The 25,459-nt window shown below is 49.7% G+C and overlaps 1 protein-coding gene across 5 annotated transcripts in view; it reads left to right on the top strand.

Annotated features, from left to right (window-relative positions):
* Positions 1-23,783, top strand: part of TMEM255A (transmembrane protein 255A) — a 47,333-nt gene extending 23,550 nt beyond the window's left edge. The window contains exons 1-9 of one of the 5 annotated variants that reach the window (XM_044427394.1): positions 2,170-2,227; positions 4,917-5,059; positions 10,867-10,929; positions 15,972-16,061; positions 19,053-19,119; positions 19,999-20,155; positions 21,910-22,072; positions 22,392-22,535; positions 23,625-23,783. In XM_044427394.1, coding sequence (XP_044283329.1) covers positions 2,170-2,227; positions 4,917-5,059; positions 10,867-10,929; positions 15,972-16,061; positions 19,053-19,119; positions 19,999-20,155; positions 21,910-22,072; positions 22,392-22,535; positions 23,625-23,783 — 1,044 coding nt within the window. Of the gene's footprint in view, positions 1-2,169; positions 2,228-4,916; positions 5,060-10,480; positions 10,930-15,953; positions 16,062-19,052; positions 19,122-19,998; positions 20,156-21,909; positions 22,073-22,391; positions 22,536-23,624 lie in introns of those variants that run through there. The other 4 variants (XM_044427398.1, XM_044427396.1, XM_044427397.1 and 1 more) reach the window with 4 other exon arrangements.
* The last annotated feature ends 1,676 nt before the right edge of the window (positions 23,784-25,459 follow it).

The following is a 25,459-nucleotide window of genomic DNA, read 5'->3' as shown; positions in this document are numbered from 1 at the left end:
GCCTCCAGCCAGCACCGGGCAGGCATCCTATATGGGTGTATGTGGACTCCTCCATGATTTCAGACTGGGATCCTCCAGCCTTCTTCTGTGTGGAAGAACACAAGGATGGGGCCCCATGGAAGGGGCACCCCAAAAGCTGGAGCTGGCATTGGCCCCTGCCCACCTTTGTATCCACCCTTGCTCAGAGCCAGCTCTTGGTGTCCAAAAGATTTTCCCTGAAGGAAACCTTCGCTTAGCAGAAAAAGGGCTCCCCATCCTTGTCTTAATGTGTGGTACGTGGCTCTTTTTATTTATTAGATTTATATCCTGCCTTTTTTCTTACAAAGAGTGGCTTACATCACTCTCCCCTCCTTCTCTTAATCTTATCCCCACAACAACAACAACAACCCTCTGAGGTAGGTTGGACTGAGGGTCTGTGACTAGCCTAAAGTCACCCTTTGGCTCCATGGCTGAGCAGAGACTAAAACCTGAATCACCTGCGTCCCAGTCCAGCGCTCTTAACCACTACACCACACTGGCTGTTCTGTTGACATCAGTGAGATTTAAATGCACTTAACATTAACTGAATTTAGTTGAATGTAAACAAACAAACTCAGTTCACACCTAACTCTAATGTTTCTGGAGTTAACTCAGCTAGGAAATCAACCAGCCTCCCAAGTCCTTAATGAACATGAGAATCAAGAATTTTCTACATTTCTGCTGGTACTGCCAAAACATCAGTATTCCATTTTGGATGAGAATCGATGGGGAAGGACATTGCAGCCAAATATACCGGGTAGCACTGGACCAGATAAAATACTTCATATGGGGGTTTTGTCCTATGAATTATCATAAGACACCACCCACCATAACTGCCAAGCATGTTTCCCTACCACTACCGCTAGCAACCGCTACCCAACTAGAATTAAAGAGCAGAACATCTAAGTGGACTGAAATTGATAAATGTCTCTCCCTGTAGAAGTCACCCAGTACCTAAAATGAAGGGGAAATATCAGAGTTTATGCTATACCTTGGCAATTAACCCAGACTGGGCTGCCTTGTATGCCTTATTACAGCAGGACAAATGCAAATCTGAGGCCTTTTAAGGTTTATAACCCAGAAGATAATTGCTGTAACAAATTCCTTTTTATAGTAGCACTTCAGGAATTGTAATCTTGGGAAAAAAAATAGTGCCCTCCATCAAAACCACTCTGTGAATCCAGATCTTCCATGGTCAGTTCTCTCCAGGGCTCACAGAGCTCTAAAAAGATGATGATGGTATAGTCTTACTTTTGTTTTATTTTATCGTTGCTATTATTTTTACTATTACAAAGGCAACTCATAGATTCGGGAAACTTTTCTTTAATGGAATGCACTGTTTCGGGGGCAGAACTGGCAGTTCAATCCACTAAAAGCGCAACCTATCCACAAGGATGCGGTTCCTCCCTCGAGAATACAAATGCAATGTAAGGATGATAAAGATGATGATGATGAAGATGATGATGATGGATCACAATGTTAGCCCGTGCGGCTGAAAGAGGAGGGGGACGCAGCTTGTTGCCTGATTTGCGTGAGGTTGTTCCGATCTGCGTCTGCGCTAGTGCAGCATTAAACAGCTAGTTAAACATGAAAAGCGGCTGGCTAGGATGGGCGGAAATCCCACGTAAATCACGGGGGCCTTCCAGGGCAAGGCGGATAGGATTGGGCTGCGCCGCAGAAGTTTCTGACTCGACCGGCAGCCCCGCGATGTTGGCGTCGGGCCCGCCTCTCGCTTTCTGGCTCTTGGCGCTTTCCCTCGCCGAGGAGGGCGTTTTGCAAGCTTGCGCGTCCGCGCAGCGGAAAGGCGAGCGGAGCAGCCTGCTGCCTGCTGCGTGGAGAGCTAAGGAAGCCCCGTCCCCGTCCTCCTCGTCCGCGGCCTCGCCTCGCAGGGAGCCGGGCTGGCCGGCCGGCCGGCCGGGGCGCAGAGAAGCGTGCGGGCGGGCGGGCGGGCGGCTCTCCGGCTTGCGCAAGCGCCCAAGGCCGGCTGGAGGAGCGGGAGGGAGCCGCCGCTGCTCCTGCTGCCGGCCAGAGCCGGAGCCCGCGGAGCTCGGGAGGGGAGGATGCGCCGCGCCGGACCGTAGAGCCCGCCGGGCCGCCGCGCACCTGGCGTCGCAGGCCGGGGCGCAGAGGAGCGGCGGATCCGCTGCCGCCATGCGCCGGGCCTTGACGCAGCCGCGCTCCAGCGCGATCCCGCTGCCCGACTCGGCGGGTGAGCCGCTTCTCCGTGCTTTCGCCGTTGCATGTGGCGGGGGCGGGGGGGGCAGCAGGGGGGGCAGGAGGGGAGCCCGTCTTGCGGGCAGAGCGCACGTGCGCGACTGGGTGACCTTTTTGCGCCCTGCTTTTTGGGGTCGTTGGGTGAGCGAAAGAAGCGCGCCCCCTCCCCTCCGCCGCGCTTTCCCCTTTTCTGTGGGGCGAGGTGGTTTTTAACTTGCGTGGGGCGCTCTAATCGCCTGGAAAAAGAACCAGGCTACTCCCCCCCCCAATCCACGCCTCCCCTTCGCTGATGCCTTCCCCCTCTCGTACTCCCTTAGCTGCTGGCAGCTCCAGGAAGAAGAGATGCGTGTGTGCTGGGGGCGCGGGGGGCGGGGGAGCTTGTAGGGAAAGTTGAGGAGGGCGATCAGCTGAAAGGCAACCCCAGCTGTTTTTGGAAGTGCCGGAGGTTCCACTCTGCGGAGCAGCGAGGGCCATTTCTATTTAAAATCGCCACCTCGTTTGCTTGGAAGGTGGTGGGTGGCAAGAGAGGTCGGCAGCTGCATTTGCAGGCACCCTGGGGCGCGATCCTGTGCATGGTTAGACAGGAGGAAAAAGGTCCTACAAGCCCCAGCGGGCTCCTTAATGCACTGGCCATGCATAGAATCGCACGCTCGATGCAACACCAGTGTTCCTTTTATTTTAAAATATAATTAGATCATTCATTTCACCCCTCTTGGAACTTGGGGCAGTGCCCATGGGCTTCACACGTGGGGTCTCCTTCCCAGGCACTGGCTGGACCCATTGGAAGAATTTGTGCTCGTGATGAATCGATGGAGTTCCTTCTTTGGCCCTCTGGTAACCTGAGGTCGCCACTGTAGGATGCTCCAGTTTTGGTTGTGCGATTTGCAGTCTCTGTTTGGTGCACATTTCCTCTGGAGGAGGAAATCCCATTGATTTCCAAAGTCTTCACTTCCGGGAACTCCTGCTAGGATGACAACCTTTTGTGCTCTTACTTGGAGTAAGCCTTGTGGGATTCCTGCATATGCCTACAAAGGATGCTGCTAGGAGAGAATTTTAGTGCACACTTGGAGAAATGGGGAGAGCTGGCCATTGGGGAGAACGGAAGGCTCTCTCCATTGCACAGCAAGCATCCGCAACCAGTTCCTGAGGACCGCCTCCTTGCCACCACTGCCCATCCCGTTGCCCTGGCCCTTTGCAGCTCCTGCCCTCACTCAAGTGGATGTTCACACAACCAGAGCGGAGGATGGGTGATGGCAGCAAGGGAGCAGGAAAAGGGTCGAGGGCAGGGCAGGAAGGCTCCTGGGATTTGCAGTAGCCTCTGCTGGGGTGAGCGCCTTGGCAGGTGACTGCTCACGCCAGCCCCTGGCATCAGCTCCGTGGAGACTCCAAGACATTCTGCAGAAGCGTTTTTTAAAGAAAGGCCTGTTAGCACGTCAGAGAGGCTGTGGCAATTATTCAAAAGTCAGTCTGATTCAGGTCCATTACAGCAGCCCTCTGTGACCTGGACTTTTCTTCTCTGGACTGCAACTGCCACTGTTCCTGACCATTGGCCATGTGCGCTGATAGAAGTTAAGGTCCAAAACATCTGAAGGACACTAGCTCTGGAGAGCTGGGGTCAGAGTTATCTCCTGGCCATATGGAGGCAATTTTCTTTCTGGGGAGAGATGTAGATTTGACTGTTTTCCTCCTGTTCGCTTTCACTAATTAATTGAAGGAGCCGATTTCTTGCCATGAGTTGGTTACTTATTTGCCACTGTCTGTTGGAGGCCATAAGGATCTCCTTGCTGTTTCAAGGCGTGAAGACCCCTTCTCCCAGGGCAATGGTATGCTCCCATGCAGCCATGTGCTGTACTCCTGCATGGTAGATACCACTTCTGCAGGGAGTCAGCTGTTGGTCTTCAGTATTAGGCATGATGCTGTTTAGCCATGTTCTTAGGAAACGCAACTTATTTTCATATATGCTTTTGCAACCTGGATTATGCCAGGTCCTGGGTGTGTTTTCTGTTTGTGCATGTGTGTGCAGTTTTAGCAATGGCAGATGGACTCCCTAAGATACTGGGCTGACTCCATAAAATGCTCCTGAGGGTTTGTAAGTTTAAAGTAAGAAGCCATGGAGGAGGCTGGGTACATTCTCTGAGTAAGAGAGAGAACGTGCCCAATCATTTGCTAATTTGTAGGGCAACCTTCCCCAACTTCATGTCTTTCAGCTGTGTTGGATTGCAATTCCCATTTTTGCTTTCCAGCACATCTGGAGGAGACCAGATTGAGGGAAATAGTTGTAGCATGATGTGGGGTGATGTAGCCAAAATAGCTGCAAATGAGCAGGGCAGCTCCCTTTTGGACCTGAGACTACGAGGTGAGATGAGCAAGCAGTCTGAGTGGAGTAAGCCAGGGTTGGGAGGAAGCAGACCTCTAGATCTTCAACTCCCAGTATTCTTGAGCATTGGCCATGCTGACAAGGGCTTCTGGGAGCTGAAGTCCAAAATATCTGGAGATCCGCTTTCTGCCCACCCCAGTATGGGGCAGCTTCCTTTCTCCCGCATGTGAAACATTAAAACAAGCTACCTCATGACACCTCCAATAAACAGCAGCGGAATATGGTGCCTGTGGGGATGGGGGTGCTGTGCTACTCCGCTGCTGGAACCAGTGCTGTTTTTATATGTGTGTGTCTGTGTCTGTTTTAGGGTCTTTCGACAGAAGAAAAAGAAATTCCCTGTATGTAACAGTGGCGCTTCTCATTGTGTCTTTGTTAATTCTCACGGTTGGTCTTGCGGCTACAACAAGAACCCAAAATGTGACTGTCGGAGGTTATTATCCAGGGGTTATTGTAAGTATAGAATTCCTAGGTAGGTTGAGAAATCTTGCAGTCTCCTCTGAATGCCTGGCAGGTTTTCCAAATGGTTAAGATGGGAGTGTCTTCAGTGTTTAAGTGCTCTTTCTGCTTGCTTCCATTGTTAAAACAGTTTCTTTCCTTACAGCAGAAGTGTAGAAATGCAGGGCCAGGGCTAAATTCAAGCTTTCAGGAGTGCCCAGAGCCCAGTGTGGGTTTTTTTCACAGGTTTTGCTCAGATTCTGTTTTCCATCCTAAAAAGTTGAAATGCGTCTTCTCAGGCTTAGCTGCTGATAGTAAGAACTCTAAGTAAAAATATGCCATGGAGGGGGGCATATTGGCCCCACCCTTTCCCTGCCGGTTGCTCCCTCTCAGCCTGACCTGCCTCACAGGGTAGTTGAGAAAGGGAAGTGGACAAGGACTTGACAAGCTGCTCTAAGTTTCTCACAAGAGGAGAAAAGGATAGAATATACTGTAAATACATTGTGTCGCTACTAATGATGTGCCCAGAATGGATACACAAGCCATGGGCTTTGCAGCCACCAGCTGGGACTAGATGTGGATTCTGGGCCGGAGGCTCTGCACTGCTGCTTTTGTGGCTCAGCCAAAAGCCTTTGGAGGCCCTCTGGAGCGGAATGCAGCCCTTGGGCCAGAGAGGTTTGGCTGCCCAGTGCAAAAGGCTTCAGCCTGGTCTGGGTCCTTCTTGGAGGAGTTGCTCCCTTGGGCGCTCTCCGAGGTGCTGCAGCATCAAGCCTGCCTCGCAGGGCAGAGCAAAAGCCCTTCTGGGTGCAGGAAAAGAATCGCTCAGGGCTGCTTCAGAGAAGGGCAAAGTGTTTTCTGGAGCAGGAAAAAGTGGGGATGCCCCCAGACCCATGCTTCTTGATGTACCAGGCATGGAGACATACTGTCGTGAAAATGTATGCATTGCTTTCCACCCACCCGCCCCGACACGCAAGCTCGAAGTGGCTTCCACGCACAATTAAAGGGGTCCATAATTAATTTAACAGGAAAAAATCCAAAATTAAATGACCCATTATTAGGACAACTCAAAATCATAATAAAAACTATACATATGTGCAATGCACAAGCTCCTCTCCCAGTCCAGAACAACCGCTTCAGTATCAACCACAACAGGACCATGGCTAATGTTCAAAGCCTAGGAAAAGAAGCCTATCTTTGTCTAGTGCTGAAAGGACAGTGTCTGCATTAGGCAAGCTCCCTTGGAAAAAACTTTCCAGAAATGCGGAGCTAACCCAGAAAAGGCCCGTTGCCTTTCTGAGCTGCCACACCACCCCCCATGAGCTTCTCTAGGAGAGGGCACACAGGGAATGGCTCTGATACACCACATATATTCAGGTATATTCGTATGGAACAGGTAGCCCTTGAGATATTGGAGTCTTCCTAAACAGCCATCCTGTTCCTCCTCTACCTGAAGGGTAGATGGATAGTGCCAGCATCCCCGTATGGATGTGACCACGGGAGCTGCAGTTTGCCACACTCCCTGATGTGGGGCAGCTGTGGCTTTGGAGACCTCTTTGCTGCTAGGTTGGGCCCCCACTGCTGTCAGCCAGGTCTGCTTATTTTGTAAGAGGCTGACTGGAAATGCAAAATGACACAAAGAAGATTCATACAGAAGAAAACACAGCAAACTGGGGCAGAGCTGTCCAGCACATGCTTAAATGAGCTAGTTGTTCACAGAATCCATGGGATGCTCAGTATCCCCTCCTAGATGAAGTGCTAATTTACCAAGAAAAATCTTGGTTCTGCTTTGATGATCTGAAATAGTTTTGTTTTCCTTTTTCTCATGGTGATGTTGGATAGTAACCCCACTATGTCCTGCTTATTTAACCCACGCTTATTGAATTCTGGATTGTCGTGAAACCTGGGTGTAGCTGTGCTAGGAAACCACAGTTTGTGAATCAAAAGCCACCCACAAAGAGGCGCCATCATTTGTTGCTGGTTAGGAACTCTGGATTGTTCAGCCATGGGTGGTTGTTCCATTTGAACCCCAAGCCATGGATTGTTTGTGTGTTGTTTTGCCAGGTTACAAAGGCAGGGGGCAGGAGTGCTCACAAAGGGGCCCAGGCTGCGCTACACGTTAGTGCTACAGTGCCACAAAGGCGTTTGGGAGACGGAAGGGAAGTGGGCCAAGGGGGTGGGAACAAAAAGGCCCAGGTATTGAGAATACAAATTATGGTTGGTTCAACCATCTGCTGGATAAATCTTGAACAGGGCCACAAACTGCAGTTCAAGTAGACTATAGTTTGTTATGTATGAACCTGGTCGGAGAGATTGCATCAAAATGGAAGGACCAACATACATATCTGCATACATAAGGGATACAGAGCATGGGCCTAACCCAGCCTGTGGGTACCCCAATCTTGTCTGCACCACCTCTTGAGGTCCCCCCTTTGAGGTCATTCCCACTTCAGAGATAATATGGGGCATTTCCCTTCTGGAGTGTGCGGCTGCAGAATTCCTGTTGCCTGCACAGCAGGACTGAGAGGCAACAGGGGTTGTTGTTGTTGTTGTTGTTGTTGTTATTAGAACATTTCTATGCCGCCCCTTGCCGAAGCCTCGGGGTGGCTTACAACACAATAAAATGCAATAAAATACAAAAATAACAATATAAAATTAAAATTAACAATATAAAATAAATAAAAGATATAAAAGAGGTTATAAAAGAAGTCGCCCTGGCCAGATAAATAAGCAAATATTGTTAACAATTAAAATGACGTTTAAATTAAAAGGTCTTCACCTGGCGCCAAAAAACAAATAACGACGGCGCCAGGCGGACCTCTCTGGGGAGCACATTCCATAGATTGGGCGCCACCACAGAGAAAGCCCTCCTCCGAGTACCCACCCTCCTTATATCATTCACAGAGAGTTCCTGGAGAAGGGCCTCTCCCACAGATCTCAAGGGGCAGTCAGGCATATATGGATGTAAGCGCTCCTTCAGGTAACCAGGACCCAAGCCGTTTAGGGCTTTATAGGTCATAACCAACACCTTGAATTGGACCCGGACTTCAATGGGAAGCCAGTGGAGCTGATGGAGGACTGGAGTCATGTGAACATAACGCCCAGTCCCCATCAGCAACCTGGCAGCTCGATTTTGCACCAATTGAAGTATCCGAACCGTCTTCAAGGGCAGCCCCACGTAAAGCGCGTTACAGAAGTCTGAGAACTCTCCACGCTCTGACCCCACATGGTTCAGATTTCCCATTGGTGATGCTTAACCATTGGGCAGCACAGTCATCTCTTGATGCCGCAGCGCTCGGAATCATTAGAAAGGACTGGATCCAAGGAAGCGTGTTATAATTAGGGTCAGTGTCACTGCACTGCGCAAAAAGGCCTATGCCAGCCTTCTCCAACCTGGTATCGTCCCGATGTGCTGGACTGCATCTTCCAGCATCCTCAGCCAGCATAACCCCTGACTGCGCTGGATGGGGATGCTAGGGATTCTAGTCAAGCATGGCCAAGTCTGGGGAGGATGAGGTGTAAGGAACCCCTTTCTCATTAACAGGCTGATCTTAGTCCCTCTTGCCGCTATGGTGGCCAAAGCAGACACCTGCCACCTGCCCTGCCCAGGCGTGCCAGAGGAGGCACCCAGCTTCCCCCCACGGCAGGGACATGAAGAGCGGACTCTGCCACCTTTTGTGCCCAGCCACTTACGTGGCACTCCTGGGCCACGCAAGGCCACCATCTTCCTGCTAAAACAGCAGTACGGACGGCCTGAGAAGCTTCTTTGGTACAGTCAGTGCGTGAAGGGATGGGTGGAGATGATTGGGTCGGTCCTGAACCCCTTTCTTTAGAGAAAGGCTCCCCCAATACAGTGCCTATGGGCCCCCTAATTTTTAGAAAACCCCCAATTTTTAATACATGTACATGGATTTCTGTGCAATGTAACAGCTTCTGGCTGTTATGTACTGGCCTCAACAGACAAGGACCAAATATCCAAGTAAATATCAATCTGAATGCAGTGTCTCTATGCCACCCAACCAAATTTCAAAAGCATTGCTAAGTCCTTGGTCTGTTGCATCATAAGAAGTGCAGGTTTCTCCTTCCAGTGCTGTAATATCAGTCTTTTAACTATCACAGATGGCCAAAAGAGTGCAGAGAATCCAGTTATGCTAACCATTGGTTAATTTCCACGAAGCAGGTAAATAATTTAAAAAATTGTTGACATGAATGAAAATTAAGGATTTTCCCAGCAATTATCAGTGATATATAACCTCTTCCCCCAAAGAAGCAACTACAGGATATCACCAAAACAAATGTTTGAAAGGCACATTAGCTGTATGGCGCCACTAGCCATTAGTGGAATTAGATAATCCCATTTTAAAGAAATGTTGCCATGCCCAGTAAACATGAAACAAGCCTTTTACAGAATGAGACCCAGACTGAAATCCACAGGAGTGACCTGCAGATGCCAAAGCAGCTGGGCTTCGTGGCGTGCCCGCCACAGTTTCTCGAATTCCCGAAGGATCCAATGGGTCCAAAAAGGGTGTAGAATCCCTGCTGCAAAAGTGGATGCCAGGGCAGTAGGAGAAATCTTGGGATTCAAAGACCTCCTTTGAAAATGGCTCAGAAACTGTACTTAGCCCTAAACAGGGATCTGGTCCTCAAACTGGGACTGGCTGATAGTCCATTTTCAGACCCATTTCAGAGTGCTTGACATTCATAGACTGCCTGGGGCCAGCATAAGCATTGACCTCCAGATGTTTTGGCCTACAACTCCCATCCGGCCTGGCCAGCATTGACAGTGGGGGATGATGGGAATTGTGGGCCTTGAGATGTTTTGGCTTACAGCTAGCCCATACTTGAATCCAAAGGAGCTTTTCCTCCTATCTGCACCTCCCCAGTGAGTATACTGGGAAACCCTTATCCAGGTGCTCCATTGAAGAAGGCCAAGTTCCAATAGAACAGTGAAACCAGCTGCCTAGAGAGGTGGTGGGCTCTTCCACACTGGAGGCATTCAAAGAGAAACTGGACAGCCCTCTGAGTGGGTGGTGTGACGAGGTGTCCTGCAACACAGGGGTTGGACCTGATGGCCTTCATGGCCCCTTCCAACTCTACTCTTCTATGATTCTTAGTTGGTTGTTCCTTCCACAAGGAAGTTCACTTGGCACCAGATTGTTTTCTCTTCAGGGCCTGGCAAAGACAGTTCCTTTCTCCCAGGTATTTTAGATACATTAGATGTTTATGTTCTTAGTATTAAACATGTTTTATTATTGTGTGAGCTGCTATGAGGACTTTTTGATGCAGGCTACATATTAAACAAACAAACATAAATCAAACATTCCTGGCTTTGAGTTAAAAAGGATGGCATATACATGTTTAAATTAAATTATTAAATTAAATTAACTTATTTTGATTAGGTATTTGTTTTCAGTTAGCTTGGGCTGCTTCAGGCCAATGTTGAATTTGTTCATTTTCAAAAATACCCATGGATTGATTGATTGATTGATTGATTGATTTTTGGAGGGGTGGGAGGTTCACATGGGTACATGTTCCACTTTATTTTCTTTCTTTCTTTATTTACATGTATCTATAGGCCACCTATAATTGCTGAAGCCTTTATAACATACTGGTGGTACTTTCTGCCTGTGAAAGTTAGCAATGTGGATACAATATTCTGGTGATTCTGTTGTTTTTATTTTAACTACTTGGAATTGTTGACATCTTGCTGGAAGTACTGAAATACCAGTGTGTATCCCTCTTCCCCACCCTTTGATTCTGTATTTGTGCTTAATAGCTAATGGGCGATTTCCAGAACTAAACCATTTGCAATGCTTGCCTTTCAGCTTGGTTTTGGGTCATTTCTTGGAATTATTGGATCAAATCTGATAGAAAATAAAAGGCAAATGGTAAGTTTAACAGCTGTAGAGTGACTGTCACAGAAAACGTCTTCGTGCTTGTTGTGTATTTCCTTTGGCTAGAAGCTGAAACCGGTGCCTCTCTTACCTTAGCTCAATGGGCAGAAAATAGCTTGGAACAACACTGACTTTTGGACTTGAAATAGTGATAGAATCAGACAGGTGCGGTCCTGAGTGGTGTAAGCCACCTGGTATGCCCATCTTCTTTATGACCTTGCAAAGTTTTGAGAACTTTGCACTCCTCTATATTTCTGGCGAGTGTCATATAATTGGACCCAAGCACATTGGAAGGAGCATGATCTTGCAAGCTCTCCAAAGCTAAGTCAGGCCGAGGTTGATCAATGTCTGGATGGAAAGCTGCCAGAGAATCTCATTTATGCAACCTTAAACTCCACGATGAAAGTTATGCAGAATAGCTCTTCTCCTCATCACCTGGCTGGCTTGCCACGAGGTTAGGCGCCCACTGTGCTAAGTGAAAATATTGCAAATGGCACTTGATTTAACCATGTCTATTTACTGCACTTAATCATAGCTTCAGAGCACATGCTCCATGTGTAGAAGTTCCCAGGTGAGATTCTCAACATCTCCAGTTGAAAAGAGCTGGTGACAGGTAACAGGAATGATTCCCCCCTCGTTGACCCGAGGTCCGAGACAGCCACCGTTGATGACAGTAGTGTCTCCAACCCTTGTGAGTTGGGCAGCACATTTGGAATGCTGAGTGTGTGTGTTTTGGGTGCTTTCACAAAATGGCTGTCATGGGAGGAGCTTCTTCAAGCCCTAAATGCCTGCCTTGATTGGGCGTAGCCTCCACAGAACATGTATTTTCCCAGGGTGAGGCTAAAAGAAAAATAGCTTGCCGAGGAACAAGCTGACAGTGGGCAAAACACAAAACCTTTCTTAAGAAAGGAAATAACAACCGAGAGGCAGGAGCCTGGCTAGTGCTGAGAGAGCCCCCCTTTGCAGAAAGCATTTCACAGGCACCAGAGCAGAAGCTCGGGGAGGGATCGGTGCCACTGAGCCGCTGCATATCCGTTTCACATGTTCGTGCCTGCGCCACCAAGTGCTATACAATGTGGGATATGAGCCGATCACCCGGCCTTCCCCGCGGTTGCATTTTTAAACGTTCCGAGCACGGCACAGGAATCGGGCCTCGCTCGTTGCCTGCACAGTCCCCGTGGGGCCTTGAAGTCGCTTCTCGGCAGTGCTGCAGTGCTTCACCCTGAGCGGGGCGAGCGGGGTTGCGTTGCAGCCGGCCGGCATGCCTCTCGTGTCCTCTTCTCAAGTGACCATGTGCGTTCAGCTTGACCTTTGCTCTGCTTCTTCAAAGCCCCGGTGCATTGAGGACCTAGCAACCCTATGCCATGGGGCAGAATATACTGGCCTGTGCAGTTCAAACTGCATTTGCTAGGATTCCTGGGAAATTACCAAGGAGTGTTTCCGTGAGCGGAAAAGTCACAACAGCGTCCCCTTGGCTGCCATCATGACTCTTCCTCCAGCCTCTTGTCTCGGGGGGGGGGGGGGTGTAGAGCATGTCCTTGATCATGTGGGGGTTTGGAAGAGTTCCCCAAAGGTGAAATATTTCAGAAGCTTCTGTCACTTAAAAAAAAATTCCATCAAAATGGGCCAATGGCTGCCGTTTCATTGGTCCCATTCTTACCCCACTTACTCTTACCCACCCCTCGTCTGGCCTGGCTCTTGTTCTTTCCCATACTCTCTTGGGGTTTGGGGTTGGTTGGTTTGCTCAGGAATGGTCACTTCAACAGGCAAGAGAACCTGGAAGCTGAGGCTGTGACAGTGACATATTCTGCACTATTGTTCAAAGACTTGTGCACAAGAGAATCTTCTCTGTTACCTTCAGTCCCAGATAACAACGGAAATTCCTTCAGGCTTCAAGCTTTGGCTGCTGGAGGAATCCCTCCTCCTCCTCCTCCTCCACCTCCTCGTTTTTCTTCTTCTTGTTCTTACACTGCATGTATATCTTCTTCCTCTTGTAAAAACACACAGTCTCTTTTCTTTTTCAGCATAAACATGCGCAGTATCTTCCGTGTTTCCAGCCTGCCTGTCCATCCCTTGTTGGTCTTCCCATTCCTCCTCATATTCTCCAGCTCTTTTCCATCGTCTTCCTGTGCGAGCAGTTGGCCAGTGTGGGGCCGCTGAGCGGGTCTTCCCCAGACGCTTGTGACAGCGCCTCTTAAAGGCAGTTCATGCAACCTTGCCCAGCAGAATTACTTGGCTGTGGTTCTCTTCGCTTGCGCTTTTACAAAAGATGGGAAGTGTGCATCCATTTTTCATGTGGGAGGAGAAATGGCAGGTTTCCAGGCTTGGAAGAGGGCTTCGACAACGCGGGCATGCAAAGACTGGACCCCCCCACCCCAAGACATATCATGAATTCCTGGGAATCTGTTGCGAGCCATTCCTGACTAAGTCAAGGGTGTTGTTTTGCCTTTGCCCGTAAGAACAGATGAAGCTGCTCCATCTAGCCCAGTATAGTCAACCCTGACTGGCAGCAGTGGCGCTCCAGGATTTTAGGCATTGCCCTGGAGAAGCTGAGACTGCATCTGGAAGCTTCTGCAGGCAAAGCGTGGGATTTACAGCTGAGCTGAGGGGGATTATAAGATAGGATTTCCAGACTCTTTCAGTCCAAAGGCCAAATTGAATCAGAGAGAAGGGCTTGGAAGCCACATTCCACTGGTGAGGGAAGCCAAATGCAAAGGAAGGGAACATAAGGGAGAGGGCCAAAATTACCAGCATATTTTAGCTTAACATTCTCACTGCTGGCAACTAAGGCTTCTCAACCTTTTAGGATTGGAGGGAATCCTACACAACAGCCTGGAAGGCGCAAAGTGACCGGTACTCTGGAGGAAATAGGTGTGGCTGAGATGCGCCATATGGCTGGATTTGGCCCTCAGGTGGGCCAGATTTGTCCATGGGCCTGAAGCTTGACCTCCCGCACTCCAGTCTGAAAGAACTTAGGAAATTGCTTTATACCAAGTTGGGCTGTTGGGTCATCTACTTCTGTGCTGTCTACACTGACTGGCAGCCACTGAACAAGGTCTCGCAAAACTTGACCAAATGTCAATGGCTTGTTCAGACAACAGGATAACACACATGGAAGGGCAGAATCTGGGTTGAGTGTGGGTTGTTATTGAAACATGCGTTATCCTGTTGTTTGAACCCAGCTAAGGTAACAGACTGTGGTGAACTACACACAGTTCACAACTCAACAGCAGACCATGGTTTCTCTTCATGGGTTGTTTGAGGTTAACAAGCCACGGCTTGTTACCTTGGCTGGGTTCAGACACTGTATAGCCCGTGGTTCAACAGCCATATAGTGAGGGTTGTGTTGAGTGAACCTAGCCTATGCTGCCTACAGCTGTAATCCTCCTGGTCCAGCTTGAATGGGCCAGAGAAGATGTGAGTCTAGCCCAATGTGATCTAGACCTTCAGACCTGGGGCCAGCAAATGCCTGACTGCTCCAGAGGGGAAAAGAAGAGAGCAGGTTCCCCTCAATCATCAAATTTGGGAGCAGCTCAGAACTGTCAGAGGCTCCCAGCTGGGTGCTTCCTCAGGAGCCTTGGTGCATCAGTTGACGCTTCAGTGGATCAGCCCCTTTGACACTCAGCCGGCCCCCATGTCCACCTACAAATTCTGCCCCACCCTGTAGAGGGAAGAGCCTAGAATCCAGCCTATGTCATCAACTGCCACAGATCAGGAGAAACCATCATGCGAATAAATCCAGACATCCACGTTGCCATAACATCCTGGTATCTTTCTGCCTGCTTTTAGTGGGCCTCAGCCGCTTTGGGGAGATGGGAGTCCAGTCTGGGCTGAACAGTGGGATACAAGTATCCGTCAAGATCTGGCCATTCAGCTCCTTCCCACCAAGAACCTTCTCCTGCACATTAGAATCTCATTTGTTCACAATATCCTTACGAACCAGACAGTACCCTGGTCTTGACTCATCTTGCTCCCCTTGGCCCCTTTTCCCTCATTTCACATCCTGTTTCTTAGCTGTTGCTTTGAAACGGTAAACTGTGACCTGTGGCAGAAAGAGGAAATATAGATATAATACACAAGTACCTTGGAGCCACGGGCATCCAGGTCCAACAGGCGGAACACCAGGGGTTTGGCAGCTCCGGGGGAAGTAGGCTGGTAGTTTTCCTCAGCGACCAGTTGGCCAGGCCGTGGGAGGCACGTCGGGATGCGCGTCTCGCTGCCATTCCGTTCCGTGTCACATTCTCGGTTGCGCTTCCAGAGTTCCGCTCTTCTGTCTTCTGTCATTGACTTTTGCAGCCATGGTGCATGGAAAACCCGAAATCCAGCAAATCCCTACCATCCCAGAATGCTGGGAGGGAAACTCTTCTGGATCAAAGGAAGCGTGTTTTTCCTAATGTGAAGAGCTCAAGGTTGTATCCATTCCCGATCGCAGCCTCCTCTTGCTTGTTCTCTCATCTCCTGCATGTCAGAGTGATGAGCAATGGGCAGCTGGTGGCAGAACCACATAAAAATGGATGGGAAAACATAAGCACGTCCTCCTGAAGAAGACCAAGGGTTATAACTGGGTAAAGGGTACCCCAAACATGTTTGGTTTCATGGAAACATAGCTCAGGATCCTGGGTTTGTTCCCCAGCGTGTTCACGTCAAAGGATTTGTTGGGAGCAGGGCTTGGGGGACACTGCCAGTCAGAAAGGAAGCCCTTCCTCAGCCTGCCGCCCTTCAGAGGCTTTAGACTGCAACTCTTGTAATCTGGGAATGGTGGGAATTGCAGTCCAGCCCTTCTGGAGGGCACCAGGTTGGGTTTGGATGGAGTGGGCCATATGAGGCTAAAACAATCTGATGGTTTACTATAAAGCAGCCTCCTATGTTCAATAAAGTAATTAGTGTGTGCTTGAGTTCTAAGAATAAAGTTGAGAAATGGCTATATAGCACATGTCATTGAAGAGAACCCTAAACAATGGCTCCTTGAGTGGATGTTAGCATATGTATTATATGCAGAAGCAGGTAAATGTATGCAGGTGTCTCTTTTTCCACAGCTGGTTGCTTCGATCGTGTTTATCAGTTTTGGGGTCATCGCAGCCTTCTGCTGCGCCATCGTGGACGGCGTGTTTGCTGCCAGGCACATAGTGAGTACGCGGGCCAAAGTGGGCTTGTGGATGCGTCTCCCCGTTCCTCAAACCTGTAATTAAGCCTGTCCGAATGTCATCGGGTACAAGGAGAGCAAAGTGCAGGATAAAGTATGCATCATGCAGTTTCTTGATATCCCAACTGACCATTTTTTACTCTTTTTAAAACAAGGTTCTAGCCCTCATGGTTGTAAGCATACAGTTGAAACATAGAAATAGAAACCTAGAAACAAAGCGAGACAGAAGGGACCTCCTGGGTCATAAAGTCTGACCCCCAGCTTTAGCTGACTCCGCCCATATAATCCTCAGCATGTGGTTATCCAGTCTCTCCTTCAACACCCTCACTGATGGGGCCTCCACCACCTCCCTGATACTTAGGACCCCATTCCATTTCCTAGGGGTCCCAAGTATCAGGAAGTACCTCCTGACATCCCACCTGAAGCCTGGTTCCTTGAGCCTTGCCCCATTTGAAAATATGTCATCATTGCATGCTGATATTTTGAAAGCAAGAGAGGTGACTGGGGACAATATCCAGTGGTATCATTCCACAAACTCAAACAGCACTAGCAGTGCTCCACTGAATCTTTCGATTGTACAACTGGTGGTACAAGCAGCTGTTTGCACACTGGCTTGCAGAAGCATAATGCACAACCACATTGGCAACCATACTTAAGCAGACGTAACTAGTTGAGTTCTTCCCTGGCACATAGCTCAGAATGTAGCTTCCACGGTTGCAAAACATTTGCGTTCATGGAATGAAATGGTTGGACACTGCCCTGAGTAAGGCCTAGTCTGCATGCACAGAATGGGCTCAGTTATTTCAGACCACAGATGTGTGTGCACACATCATTTGAAATGCTCCCCCATGCTAAAACAACAAATGCTGCCTGTAAAAAAAATAAAAAAATAGCACAGGAGAGTGAAAGGTGCTAGTCCAGCGGTCACCCTAGTTTTCAGCCTAGTTTGAAGGAAGTGTTGTTTGTTGTTGTTAGTGAGCATTTAAAAATATGATTCTCCTCATCTTTACACTCTTAAATGGTACAGTCTGTTTTACCAACTCATTCAGCTACAGACCTGAGACTTCCAGGGTATGACGTAGCTCCTTGTCTCTCTCCATGACAAGCAGACTTATAAATAGAAAATTAGGCAAAACGGGTTTTGTTTTGTTTGGAAATTGAGAGAAAGTTCTGCAGGCTTGGTCGGTTTGAATCATGCATGTGAGATGCAGACTTGTGCAGAACTGGATTGCCCGAGTGAACAATGTAATTATCATTATTATCATCAATCATTATCCTGCCCACAAGACTGTGGAAGTAGGACTCAAGCAGTAGGTCTTTCCATCCTTTCCTCCCAGTGTCTGGAAGCATCATCCTCGTGCATCTAAGTTGCTCTCAGCAGTGGCAGGGTGGGGAAGCAGAGTCTGTGCATGGATCCTGTACCTGCTCCAACGCTCCCCCCGCCCCACCCTTCATTTAGACCAGGCCATCCAAACCAGGAGAAAAGCACCGGAGGAGAGGGCTTCTCCCTTGCCTGGTGCATGCCAGTTCCCAACCTTGAGAAGGACTGGGCAACTGCCAGAGATTTCGCACTCTCCCTCCGTGCCACCTCCTCACCTTTGGGCTTGCCTGCTTCAGTGTTGGCTGGTTTTGGTGAGGATGGCCCGGCAGTCTTCCCTAGCAGTTGGGTGTGCCTTCTGCTTTCCCTGAGGATCAGAACTGCCCGCAGAGCGTGTGAGCCCGGGGTGGGCACCAGGCGGATCCGGACCTCCGGGCAGATCTCTGGGAGCCTGCAGCAGAATGACCAGCATTGCCGCCTCCCAGTGGCAGTGACAAGATCACTCCCCACTCTGCCCGCCACACCTAGGCTGCTGCTTTGAGAAAAGCCAGGAGCAGAAAAACGATGCGCTCCATCCGGTTCTGCTGCTGTGGATGAAGGCTCGGGCTCAGAATTCCTTGGCTCTGAGCGTAGGCCTTTTGCTCCAGGCTCCGGCTGGTGGATCGCAGGGCTCAGGTACGGAACCGGGTTGGTTCTGCAAGGCTGAAGTCTGCCAGGCTTACATCCCACCATGGCCCTTGCAAGGACCCCAAGGCCTGCCTCCTCTCCATTCTAACTTCACAGTGACTGGCCCAGCGTCAGCGGATGGGCTGCAGGGCTGAGCAGGGAATAAAGCAGGGATCCTGCAAGGCCCGCTCCAGCACTCTAAGCAACACCCCACATTGGCTTGGCAACTATCTCCATAACTTGTAGAAGGATGCAGCCTTGCAGGGCGGCCTATAAACACTTCCCATGAATAAATAGCAATCAGTCAATAAACAGTCATGATAATGACTCTCATATGATGATCATCCGCGTCTTCCAGAGGGGGAGACTGAGGCCATGGACACAGAGGTCTGCCCAACCCCACTGAGACTGGGGCTACGGTGAGATTTGGACTAGGGTTTCTTCAGTTCAACCTCTTAGATGTCAACCAAACCCTACCTTGCAGGGTTGTTGTGATACTAAAAGGTGATGATAAATACACACCACTCTTTGCTTCTTGGAGGAAGAAAGGAGATACCCGCAGTAAATTATCTTCAGCTGCAACAGGGTCTAAGCTGGTGACCTCCAAATGTTTTGCACAACAATCCCCACCATTTTTTGCTGGCTGGGACTTATGGGCATTGTAGTCCTGGTGGTAGCCCATGTAACTGCATGTATCTCACAGTTGATTCTGTCTCCCCACCAGCAAGAGACCCTTTAAGAAGAAGCACTTTCGAAAATGGAAGCATCTGCAAGAACAGCTTAAGACTATTTAGACAACAAGCACATTTTGTTGTCCAAACATGCCTTTTCCCAGCATGTCTCCTTCAAGCGTAAGAGGGATGCGTAACATGACTCATGCGAGCATCTGTCCAGCCCTGGGAGGGAAGTCTTCTTTGTGGGAATGTTCTTCTACCTGCTGTTCCATAACATGTCAAAACAGGCTGCCTTTTCTCCCCGTTCCCTTCACAGGATCTCAGGCCACTTTATGCAGGACGGTGCCACTACTTCTCCAAAAGCACAGCCCAGCCACAGGTGGGTGTTTGCGCAGGTGCAGCATGAGAGCACAGGCAGGCAGAGGCAGCATTGCGAGGAGTCAGAGATGAAGCCCTGGATCTCTGGGAGGCTCTTCCTGAAATAACGGTCCTGAGGATCGGTGTGTATCTGATCCCCGTGGATGAGCTGGCCTTTGGCTTCACCTCCTGCTTTCCCCTGGAATTCTTCTGCCCGCAGAGGGATTTTCTGGGGGACAGGCAGAGCCAAATGTCCTCCTCTCCCTTATCCATACATTTATGACTAGGGGAGTCCTTAGGAGACAGACAAAGAGATGGCAGGCTGGCTGGCTGACTTTAGAATGTATGTAAACCATGAAATGCAAACATTTGTCTTTTGTTGGATCCCTCTGTGCCCAAACCCCAGATCTTTTCCGTAGTAACCAAGCACCACCTCCAACCCCAGGAAATCTCTCTCTCCCCTGGATTGCAGCAACCAGCCTGCCCAGTCCTTCAGAAATCCAAAAAGCAAATGCATTTCTGGATTGTACCACTGCAGGAGACTGAGAGAGAGCAAAAGGCATCACATGCTCCCACGTAGGGATAAAAAAAATACTGTGTATTGCAAAGTAGATCTCAACAGGAAGTATCAGTATTGACCAGGATGGGCAATCTATGGCCTCCAAACTTTTTGGCCTACACCTCCCATCATCTTGTACCATCACCCATGCTCACTAGAATTGATGGGAAGTGTAGGTCAAAACACCTGGAGGCCCTGGGTTACTACTTTCCTTGACATGCTAGCTTTCAGTATGCAGGGATAATGTTGCATTTTGATTTATTTGGACAGAGGAGCAGTCTGAAGCAGTGTCAGAAACAGGGTTGACTGACGCATCTCCTAGGCTGGAGCAGTCTTGAATGGCTAGAATATGTGACATTCGCTTTGGACGATTGCCCCGAACCCCTAAAGCACCTTTTATCTGTTGCTCCACAGACAGTCTGCCCCACTCAGCACCGGAGCTCCTGTACACCCAAGATCAAAACCAACACATGCTTCTGCTGCGATTTATACAACTGCGGGAGGTGAGTGTTGAGCAGGGTGGGGGCCGAGGATGCAGTGCCTTCTCTGCTTCCAGCCAGCAGCAGGTCTAATCCTACTGTCAGTGCACATGATGGGATCATTTCAGGGTGGGATCCAAGCTGGACAGTAACTCCAGAGAACCAAGTCCAGGAGAGCAGGTTTCTGTGCGTTCAGCACGCAATCCCAGGCATGTTTCAGCATGAAGAAAAGTCCTCCAGCAACCAGCATTCCCCAGCCAGCCGACTGAGGAATGCTGGGAGTTGCAGATTTTGTGCTTTCGTTCATTTGTCGTGTCTGCTGTTCCCCCACCCAGTAGCGAAAGCTCTTTGGGTCGTTTGCAAAGGGCCATATGAAAAACATTGAACATGTGAAATATAAAATCAGTGGAAAACAGTTGAAAAGCAACAAGCAGCAAGATACCTGGGATAAAATGGCTGACCTTAAAATCCCACCTGTGCTGAGGCTGTCCCCCCGCCCCTCACAAGCCCCACAGCTCATGCCAGCCCAAGCTGCTAGGGCGACTGAGCAGGTCTGTGGGCCAGTGGGTTAGACCTTTGGCCAGAGCAGTCAGCCCCTCTTGTGGCGGGCTGGTGTGCAGGAAGAGAGAGGAGAGGGCAAACAGAAGGGCTGGGAGGAAGAGGTGGAGTGCCCTGCAAGGGAATGCAGCCTTCAGTGGAATAGTGTCTTCCCCTCCTTGCAGTACCCACTTACCTGGGAGTGAGCTCAATTCTACTCCAGTGGAACTTCCTGCAGGATTGTGGGGCTCCGTGGTTAAAGGCAGCCCCTTGGCCAGGCCACTTAATGGGCCAATGCTAGTCTTCCACTTCTGTTTCTTAACCTATCTTAGGACAACAGGCCTGCAAGGTAGGCCAACCTGAGAGATCACAGCTGCCTCCAGGCCCGCCGGTTTGCTTCGTGGCTGTGCGGGGGTTTGACACATGGTCTGCCTGACCCTCATCCCAGTCGGTCAGCCCTTCTCCAACCTGATGGACTAGACCTCAACTTGCATCATCCCCAGCAAGCAGGGCCCATTGCTGTGCTGGATGCAAGAGATGGGAGTTGTAGTACAACATATCTCGAGAAGACATGGGTTCAAATCCCCAGCCCATTGTGCCATGCTGGCAGGGGTGATGGGAGCTGTAGTCCACCCAGCTGCAGGAGGAACCAGACTGGGGACAAGTCCCAAAATGTACTTTGAACACTCGAAAGCACAACAGAAGCATTGCTATCCTGAAGCAACTTTCTTCACCCCGTTGCCCTCCAGCTGGGTCAGGATGCAGTTCCCCTGGGGAAGCAGCCAGTGCTGCAGAAAAATCCACATTTGTCTCCTCTGCCCATCCGCAAGCCACCTAGTCGGCAAAGGCCTTCCTGAATAGCCAGGCCTTCCTTCATTCCTTGCCACATCTTTTTCCTTCCTGCATACATGATCCCCTTTCACCTCTCCCTTTTATCTGCACAACAACCCTGCAAGGTTGAGAGTCAATAACCGACCCAAAGCTACCTTGTAAGATTCACAAACAGTAAGGAACAGGAGGTCAGGTCTCCCTGATCCCTATTTTACTGCACTTTTGGTAGTGGTTGCCATGGCACAAAAGACATCCAGGGAGCGAGGCAAGTGAGTCTTTTCCTTGAGGGAGCATCAAACCCCACGAGGGACAGTCCAGTGCGCGGTTCCCTCCTTGCATGCACCACATGACTTCTGCAACCCAAGATGTTGGGCGTCGGGGCGCCTCTTAATCCGCTGCTTTGGATTCAGCAGAGTGGAGATTTCCGGCGGCTACTATGAGTATATCGGCGTCAGCAGCTGCCAAGATATCATCCACCTTTACCATCTGCTCTGGTCGGCCACCATCCTCAACATCACGGGCTTGTTTCTGGGGATCATCACCGCAGCCATCCTGGGCAGCTTCAAGGATATGGTAAGAGCCCCCCCCCCGCCCCCCCGCCCACCTGCAGGCTGTCCACGTGGGAGAAAGCCGTGGCAGCCTGGACTCCGTCGCTTCTAGCTGAGTGGACGCGGTTTGGGTTCCCTGTGAGTACTCTTTCATCTTAAAAAAACCCACCTCCCAGCAAGCAGGAAAACCTGAACGTAGGGAGGCATCAGACTGTTAGTCTGACAACACACACAGAAAGGTGCTCTGTTCCTCTCCTCTCCAGCCTCTTTTGCCATGTTCCCTTCTCCTTTTCCCTTTCAGGTGCATAGAACACGCGTTCATCCGTTCCTCATTATTTCCACAGGTCCCCTCGCTTCCTGCTCTTAATTGCACAGTTGAAAGCGCCCGGCCTGCTGTTTCTTATTACTCAAGACCCCAGGTGACGTCCTACAATACGTATTATCACAGCACACCACACCTGCCACCGTATTCAGCATATGACTTCCAGGTATGTTTCGTCATGCGGCTGCAGGGTTTCTTTATTTTCAGGGTTAGCTCCATTTTTACAGGTTGCAATTGCCTTTCTTTTCTCCGTGGCCCATCTATGCTTGCCGGCATTTTGCTCTGATTTCTTGCACAGATGTTTAAAAAGAGCATCTGCCGCAGTACGTAAAGCTGATTTCCACTCAGTTTCAGTCTTTATACCAGGGGTGGGCTGCATGCAGTGGGTTGATGAAAGAGAAAGGGGGTCTAGGAAGAGCAGCCAAGGTTTTGCCAGCTTTGGGGTTTAGCCTCACCCATCACGAATGTACAGCTCTTGACAGGTTACCACCAAAGGACTGGGGATCTTGCACACAGGCAAAAAAGTTTCCTCATCTCCTCTTCTGGGTTTTTGTGCCTGATCCAGAAAGATCCTCTGGGTGGGAAGTAGTTGTCAGTAGCATGGAGCCCATGACTGGCCCCAGCTTCAGCTCTAGGTCTCTCCAGTTTAAAAACAAAAATCACATGCTGGGAGATGCATCTGTCTTAAGCTGGCCTTCCAGACACGTTGCAGTGCAACACCCATCATCTCAAGCCATAGGGCTAGCTGGAGGGTGGCAGCTGCACCCCACACGCTGCTCTCTGTCCTCTGGGCCCCATTGCACAGCAATGAAGATGTAGAAACATAGAAACAGAGTGAGTCAGAAGGGGTCTCCTGGGCCATCTAGTCTGACCCCTGGCTCCACTCACGACATGCATATTGTGTGCATGTACAGCCTGTCCTTGGACACCCTCACTGATGGGGCCTCAACCACCTCCTGTGGAAGTCCATTCCACACCCTCAGGGTCCTGACTGTCAGGAAGTGCTTCCTGGCATCCGAATTGAACCTTGGCTCCCTGAGCTTGGCTCCGTTGGAGCGCGTCCTGCCCTCGACTGCAGAGGAGAACAGGTCTCTACCCATCTCCATGTGACTGAATGGCTGAACCCTCTCAGCTCCTACAAGTTTGTCCTGGGCTCTCCAGATGAGGCTCCCCATGCTTAGAAAGTCCAGGAAGACAAATGCCACCTTCTCCTCGGCGTCCATAAAGGCTTCTCTCGCTTTCCTTTTCACCGCAGCATTCCAGTATGTTTCCAGCCTCGACACCGTCCGGCCTTTCGGATGACCCTCCTTCTCTCTCACCCTCGCCAAGCTACGTGTGGTCCCCCACCACCCCTCCCCGCTACTCGCCACCCTACTTCCCACCGTTTGAAAAGCCACCACCTTACACACCGTAGAAAGGGAAGGAAAGACCGCCACTGGGACGCCGGGTGACCCTCTCGTGCTAGAGAGCGGCAAAGACACTCCAATCCCTATAGCATACATAGAAACATAAAACAGGGGACCTCGTGACACTTTTTCCCAGTATCCTGGACAGCAAGCCAGAGAGATGGCAGTGAATCAAAAGCGAGGAACGCTGCATGGTGCATTGGTAGGTTGTGTTTTGTTGTGTACTGATTTGTGGACTTTCAGGGAAATTGTTTCTTCGAAGGCCAATTGTTGTGTTGCAAGAGCAGAACATACAGCGAGTGTGTCAGGCCCAGGGATGGAGCCAAACACCACAGCCTCATTTCCCAGCCCTTTTTCATTTTGCAGCTCTCCCCATTCTAAAGGACTAGAATGCCTGTCCTAGGATACAGTTAACCAGCACAGTTAAATATGCTGGCATTTCAGTTGTTTGCCCTCATTGTCATCCAACACTGGAATGCGGCCCCAGACAGAAAATGGCTTTTGACCCACAGGCTCAAAGAGGTTCCACCTCTGGCTTTGACTTTCCTGGAAGATGCTTCTAAGAGAATGTACATCGCACCCTTTGTGCTGTTTGACAAAGCTGCTGAGTTAAGTTAGATGCAAACAGTTGTGCTAATGTAGAGCAGGGGTGAGAGGCAGTGACCTGCCAGATGTTGTAGAACTACAGTTCCCATCAACACTTTTTGTTATGCTGACTGGAGCTAAATGAGTTGGAGGCCCACCCCTCAGTTGCTCAGCTCCAATTATAGAGAAAGAGCCAAAGAGCTTGAATGTATGGAATTCATTCTTTACCTCAGTGGAAGAGATGTTCTGTGACATGTAGAGCCTTAATTCTGCCCACTGAAAATGAGCCTTTGCGTGCAAATGAAGGAAGGAGCTCCTTATTCCAGATGGATGTATTTTATGCTGTGTCACTGAATGCCTTTGTAATGCTGCTATTTGCTGTGCGAATAGCTCTCTATTGACCCCATGTGGCAAATTTTTAGCATTGCAGTAGAATAAAAACAAGGGCTGCTTCATATGTAAAGCTTTTTCTGAACACATGTAGGGAAAATCTTACATATGTGCTGACCTTTATTCAATTATCCTGACTTTTAATATAACAAAAGGTACCAAGTGCCATCGCAGATACTTGATTCTTTTAAATGACAGAAAAGCCACACAGTTCTTTGAATATCTGATTCGTCTCTGCTGTGGAGGATTTTAAGGGCTGAGTGGGCCTTTTAAAGAGGCTTTTCTTAAGAAGTCCAGTTCCATGTTCAGCCTTTGGACACTTGCTGCTGCTGCTTCACTGAATTACCTTTTCCATTGGGCCCAGTCTGCACCGAATATGCTGGTGGATTTTCATCCTCTCTCCACTGCCAAAGTACCTAAAGCAGCATCACAGAGAGTTCATTCAGCCGTCAGTTGAAGAATACAGCTGAGTTTTCAGTTTTGCTGCTCTGGCCATTTGGAAAGCTGGCCTCTCTTGGAAGAGTACAGGGGTGAAAATGCCCAATGTGGTGCGTTGGCTGATTGGTCTCCACTGCTGCCGCACCAGGTCAAATACTCACCACGCCATCAGCCAATCCAGTCTCCTTCAACCCGGTGTCTTCCAGTTCCCATCGGACTTCAGTTCCCATCAGCCCTAGCCCATGGTCAGGAATGCTAGGAGTTGTAGACC

This window comes from Varanus komodoensis, unplaced genomic scaffold (assembly GCF_004798865.1).
Source record: "Varanus komodoensis strain SLA01 unplaced genomic scaffold, ASM479886v1 scaffold18_3, whole genome shotgun sequence".
Lineage (NCBI taxonomy): Eukaryota > Metazoa > Chordata > Lepidosauria > Squamata > Varanidae > Varanus > Varanus komodoensis.
The sequence above is the reverse complement of the archived record's forward strand: the minus strand, read 5'-3'. Positions and strand labels throughout refer to the sequence as shown.